This window comes from Pyrus communis, chromosome 10 (genome assembly GCF_041283825.1).
Source record: "Pyrus communis isolate YQ-2024b chromosome 10, ASM4128382v1, whole genome shotgun sequence".
In the NCBI taxonomy this organism is placed as follows: domain Eukaryota; kingdom Viridiplantae; phylum Streptophyta; class Magnoliopsida; order Rosales; family Rosaceae; genus Pyrus; species Pyrus communis.
In genome coordinates this window covers 30,007,799-30,014,073 of record NC_142574.1, presented here as the reverse complement: position 1 = coordinate 30,014,073, position 6,275 = coordinate 30,007,799, and the positions used below count along the sequence as shown (strand labels likewise).

The 6,275-nt window shown below is 44.5% G+C and overlaps 1 protein-coding gene across 1 annotated transcript; it reads left to right on the top strand.

The window, feature by feature from the left end:
• The first annotated feature begins 2,306 nt into the window (after positions 1 to 2,306).
• On the top strand, positions 2,307 to 6,033 carry LOC137727821 (receptor-like protein kinase HSL1). The gene is made up of 2 exons (XM_068466653.2): positions 2,307 to 5,094; positions 5,273 to 6,033. The coding sequence occupies exons 1-2, from the start codon at positions 2,493 to 2,495 to the stop codon at positions 5,662 to 5,664; spliced, it is 2,994 nt and encodes a 997-aa protein (XP_068322754.2). The 5' UTR covers positions 2,307 to 2,492; the 3' UTR covers positions 5,665 to 6,033.
• Positions 6,034 to 6,275: the final 242 nt, after the last annotated feature.

Below are 6,275 nucleotides of genomic sequence, written 5' to 3'. Positions count from 1 at the left end.
TCATCCGGATTGAAGTTAACATGAATGACTAATCCTAACATTACTATAACCCTAGCTAGCAATACTGGTCAAACATAAGGAAAGAATATTACATGCATGCCAGATACACAAAATTGTACGGAAGTGCATTATGCTCGACAAACTGTGTGGCACTAGTCAAATTTGTCAGGATGGAGAGACTCAGGCGTGCAGGGGTTAACATGTCATAGGGTGCCAGCAAATAAGCAAAGGCCACGTGTAGGTCACACCAAGTACCCAAAAAGAGCATGTCCATTTTATCATGAACCGGGAATCCAAAAATCTATACTTAAGGATCAAATAATTCAGACCGTTGAAATTTGATTTAACGGTTATAATTATTATAATTTTTAGAAGGGTTCTTGTTTATAGCTATTAAATCAAATTTTAACGGTCCGAATCATTTAATTTATAGGCTCATATTTTTTTGATCTGGAGGGGATCGGGTCATTTTACCATGGCTGGTGTCTGCGCATGGGGTTTTGTAGACTAAAAACCTAGCCATTTTTTGGCACGAGAAAATGACAGTTCGTGAATGTAGAATGCCAAGAAAATCTGGTGGGGATTCGTAACGAACATAAGAAATTGTCGAAAAAAGGAAAATATTGGAACAATATGGCAATGTTCATTGTTCACCGCCCCGATTTGGACTGTCTTTGGTCAGAAAACAGAAACATCTGTTTTACACTTGCAGTTTTGCAAATCCAGTGGGAATTTCATTCGTCTCATTTTCTTTTAGCTCCCCTTCGTCCCCCTTCTGCATGAAATAGTTTCTGCAAAGTTAAAGTACAATATTGTCTGCATGTCACTAACCTTATGCAATATAGCTTAATATGTCTTCCTAGCTAGCGATAAATATGTAGAAGTGTAAGCTTATATATTCTTTTGATAATTTAGGTAGAAGTGTGAACTTATAAGCTTATTCTTTTGATAATTTAGGAGTATTTATACTTGCTATCTTTTTACTAATTACCCGGTAATTGTATGAGAAAAACTTGCGTAAGAGGCACCTAAACCACACCATTTGTACGATTAGATTGTTAGTTTATTTAACTGAGGTCTCCTGCCTAGATCCAAAACTACAACTCAACAAGCTATCTTTACACAAAAGCATGAGACTCCATGGATTTTTATTCATCCTAGACTTGACTTGATCATGCAACCTTCGCCACCAGATAAATATCGTTAAGGTTATGAAGCTACTGTGGTCATGAAGAAGAAGAAGTAAGCAAAAACCACAAAGAAGAAGTAGCAGTTTGTAACTCAATGTTTTTGTCTAATTCTTCAGTTTGAAACAGTTGTGTATAGAGATCATATATAAATATACGTTGAAGTCATGAAGCTCTTGAGGTCATAAGCAGCTATTGATCCGTATCGACTCCACAATTGGATAATGTACAATTACATTTGTTGTTTTTAATTAGCTATATGCATCCTCTGGGTAAACAAACAAAGAAATTATGTTCACATATGATATAAAATAATGAGATTGCCAAATGCCAGTTGACCATTGCCTTTTTTCCTTGGCTTTTATCTAAAACTTCAAAGTTAGCTCAGCCTCCACCCACGGTCGCTGCCACCAATCGTACCCGTCTGACAACAATCTCACTTGCCAGGCCAAATCCACGCCACCCCAAGCGTGACTCACACATTTGGTCACGCTAATCTTGCATTGGAGCTTTCAGGCGCAGGCGCAGTCAGAACTAATCCAACTCGTAACTGTTGTATTCTGGTAATTAAACACGATTAATCGCAGGCCTCCGTCCAACGCCAGTTCCTCCTCCTGATTTTGCTGTTTTGCACCGCCCATCCCAGTCCCCGTCGCAACGGCTTGCTGGCCAAACTCACATGTTCCTCTTTAGAAATTCTTTAGATATATATCATCATTGCAAACAACTTGCTTTCAATGTTGAAAGATCACTGACAAAACCTCATATTATACACGATTTACCAACATCCATAGCTTATTATACACGACTTTACTAATTATGTTGTACATGTTTTTTTTTCATGGAAAAATAAAATTAATTAAAGAGATAAACTTCTAGTACAATTGTTTCCAACAATCAAACAGATAAACATTTCTACCAATAATGGCCTAAATATAAGTATCCCATAAATATTTGACTTTTTTTTTCTTCATACAAGCGATATCAAGTATATTTGTCTCCAAACAACTTTAGTTTATTTATCTTTTACCACACACAAACATTTTTGTTGAATGTCTCAAGAGACAAAGAAAGTAAAATTGCAGTCATTCAAATCATGTACCCTTTCCCTCATAATTTGTTCTACCGAGTTCCCAACACACTCATTTACCATTTCCCTCCCACTCTCTCACTAAAATCCTCACATAAATAACACCCCCAAATATCAACACCCCAAATATTCACCCCAAACACACCTCACTCCCCCTCTTCTTTCTAGAAGCAAACTCACAACACAAACGACAACATTTGACGAAAAAAACAACAATGCTTCTCTTCCTCCTCCCCCTCCTCCTCCTCCTCCCACCACTCCCCACCACCCTCTCCCTCAACCAAGAAGGCCTCTATCTCCAACACTTCAAGCTCTCCCTCGACGACCCCGACTCCGCCCTCTCCTCCTGGAACGACGCCGACCCCACCCCCTGCAATTGGCTTGGGGTCGAATGCGACGACGCCTCCTCCTCCCCCGTCGTCCGCTCCCTCGACCTCCCCAGCGCCAACCTCGCCGGCCCTTTCCCCACCGTCCTCTGCCGCCTCCCCAACCTCACCCACCTCTCCCTCTACAACAACTCCATCAACTCCACCCTCCCTCCCTCACTCTCCACTTGTCAAAATCTCGAGCACCTTGACCTCTCCCAGAACCTTCTCACCGGCGGCCTCCCCGCCACCCTCTCCGACCTCCCCAACCTCAAATACCTCGACCTCACCGGAAACAATTTCTCCGGACCAATTCCCGACTCCTTCGGCCGCTTCCAGAAACTCGAGGTCCTCTCTCTCGTCTACAATCTCATTGAAAGCACCATCCCCCCGTTTCTCGGCAACATTTCCACCCTGAAAATGCTTAACCTTTCCTACAACCCGTTTCATCCGGGTCGGATCCCGGCGGAGCTCGGCAATTTGACGAACCTCGAGGTGCTCTGGCTCACCGAGTGCAACTTAGTTGGCGAGATTCCCGACTCGCTGGGTCGTCTCAAAAACCTCAAGGATTTGGACCTCGCCATCAACGGCTTAACCGGCCGGATTCCGCCGTCGCTCAGCGAGCTGACCAGCGTCGTTCAGATTGAGCTCTACAACAACTCATTAACCGGCGAGCTGCCGCCCGGAATGTCGAAATTGACCCGGCTGAGACTCCTCGACGCGTCCATGAACCAGCTGAGCGGGCCAATTCCTGACGAGCTCTGCCGGTTGCCGCTCGAAAGCCTCAACCTTTACGAGAACAACTTCGAGGGGAGCGTGCCGGCGAGCATTGCGAACTCGCCTAACTTGTACGAGCTCAGGCTCTTCCGAAACAAGCTCACAGGCGAGCTTCCCCAAAATCTTGGGAAGAACTCGCCGCTCAAGTGGCTCGACGTGTCGAGCAACCAGTTCACTGGCACCATTCCGGCGAGTCTTTGCGAGAAGCGACAAATGGAAGAGCTCTTGATGATACACAATGAGTTTTCCGGTGGGATCCCGGCGAGGTTGGGTGAGTGCCAGAGCTTGACCCGGGTTCGATTGGGTCATAACCGGTTAAGTGGGGAAGTTCCGGTGGGCTTCTGGGGGCTGCCGCGCGTGTACTTGATGGAGCTCGTTGAGAATGACCTTTCTGGGACGATAGCGAAGACCATTGCCGGAGCCACGAACCTCACGCTATTAATCGTAGCGAAGAACAAGTTTTGGGGTCAGATACCGGAGGAGATTGGGTGGGTGGAGAATCTTATGGAGTTTTCCGGTGGCGAAAATAATTTCAGTGGGCCGTTGCCGGAGAGCATTGTGAGACTCGGGCAGCTCGGGACTCTGGACCTCCACAGTAACGAAATCTCGGGTGAGCTTCCAATTGGGATCCAGTCTTGGACGAAACTCAACGAGCTCAATCTAGCAAGTAACCAACTTTCCGGGAAAATCCCAGATGAGATTGGGAACTTATCCGTGCTTAATTACCTCGACCTTTCTGGGAACCGATTTTCCGGGAAAATCCCATTTGGGTTGCAGAATATGAAGCTCAATGTGTTTAATTTGTCCAACAATCGGCTCTCAGGTGAGCTTCCACCCTTATTTGCTAAGGAAATTTATAGGAGTAGCTTTCTGGGAAATCCTGGTCTTTGTGGAGATTTGGATGGCTTATGTGATGGCAGAGCTGAGGTTAAAAGTCAGGGGTACCTATGGTTGCTTAGGTGCATCTTCATTCTATCTGGTTTAGTGTTTGTTGTGGGGGTGGTCTGGTTTTACTTGAAGTACAAGAACTTCAAGAAGGCGAACCGAACGATAGACAAATCCAAATGGACGCTGATGTCGTTTCACAAACTGGGTTTTAGTGAGTATGAGATCTTGGATTGCCTTGATGAAGATAATGTGATTGGTAGCGGGGCGTCCGGGAAGGTGTACAAGGTTATTCTGAGCAGTGGAGAGGTTGTTGCAGTGAAGAAGCTTTGGAGAGGGAAAGTGCAGGAGTGCGAAGCTGGCGATGTTGAGAAAGGTTGGGTCCAAGACGACGGCTTTGAGGCAGAGGTGGAGACTTTGGGGAGGATTAGGCACAAGAACATTGTGAAGCTTTGGTGTTGTTGCACTACTAGGGACTGCAAGCTCTTGGTTTATGAGTATATGCAGAACGGCAGTCTCGGTGATATGTTGCATAGCATCAAAGGAGGGTTGCTGGATTGGCCTACAAGGTTTAAGATAGCTCTGGATGCAGCAGAGGGTCTTTCTTATCTGCACCATGATTGCGTTCCTGCGATTGTTCATAGAGATGTGAAATCCAACAACATATTGTTGGACGGCGATTTTGGAGCGCGAGTGGCGGATTTTGGAGTAGCCAAGGTGGTTGATGTAACTGGTAAAGGGCCTCAATCCATGTCGGGCATTACAGGCTCTTGTGGTTACATTGCTCCAGGTTAGTCAGAAAAATTTCTTACGGACCAAATTTCCGATTATGTTTAGTTGAATTCGTATTGTATGTTGATGTTCTTGTTGAGATTTTAGATTTTGAAACTGACATTTCACGATGTCTGCTTGTATTAGTTAAATTTTTACCCCGCCATTCTAATAATGTAAATGTAATCTTGTTGCAGAATATGCATACACTCTCAGAGTGAATGAGAAGAGCGATATATACAGTTTCGGCGTGGTTATTCTGGAGCTGGTGACCGGGAGACTCCCAGTCGACCCAGAGTTCGGAGAAAAGGACCTGGTGAAGTGGGTCTGCACCACATTGGACCAGAAAGGAGTAGACAGTGTGGTTGACCCAAAACTTGAATCTTGTTACAAGGAAGAAGTGGGCAAGGTCCTCAACATTGGCCTCCTCTGCACCAGCCCTCTCCCGATTAATCGTCCATCCATGAGACGAGTAGTGAAATTGCTGCAAGAAGTTGGCACAGAGAAACATCCCCAGACTGCTAAAAAGGAGGGGAAATTGTCACCCTATTACTACGAAGATGCCTCGGATCATGGAAGCGTAGCTTGAGACGTATGAAGTTCGTATAGTTTTCTTGCAAACAAAACAACGAGTGTGGGGGAAGTTTTTTATGTAAGCTTTATATTTCCAGTTTTTGAAGCTTTCTAGAATCCAACTTCCCAAATATCTCACCCTCCTCTAGGGTTTTGGTCCCAGAGATCAGGGGAGGGGAAGAAGTTGAAGAGGAAGTATATTAGAGAAGAGTAAATGTTACGAGGGGGTTAAATTATTCCGTACTGTAAAAGTAAGCTTACGCAGTAACTTGCCCTCCTTCCTCGGTGAAAGTGATGTAAACACTGTTTAGTGATTGTGATTCTTCGTGTGAAATCAGTCAGGTGATCTATATGAAACGGGAATTGCTAAGACAATATTCTGCAATTATACCTGTTCCAGGTTTTAATGTTGTTGTGAGCTTTATACAGAGGTTTTTACCCCCTTAGAAGAACCCTATTGAGAGAACTTCACTCTGCACTTGGAATGTCACAGGAGCGGTATTTATGCATTGTAAAGTACAGCGCATAACAAACGTAATGACAATGCGTGATTAGCCTGAATGTTGGTACAATGCGGGGTTTAGTTATGCATTATAGTGCGTGATTAACTTAAAATATCGAAACAAT

Coding starts and splice junctions, on each gene's coding strand:
- LOC137727821 (XM_068466653.2), top strand. CDS start 2,493: ATGCTTCTCTTCCTCCTCCCCCTCCTCCTCCTCCTCCCACCACTCCCC. Junction 5,095..5,272: donor TTGTGGTTACATTGCTCCAG/GTTAGTCAGAAA, acceptor ATCTTGTTGCAG/AATATGCATACACTCTCAGA.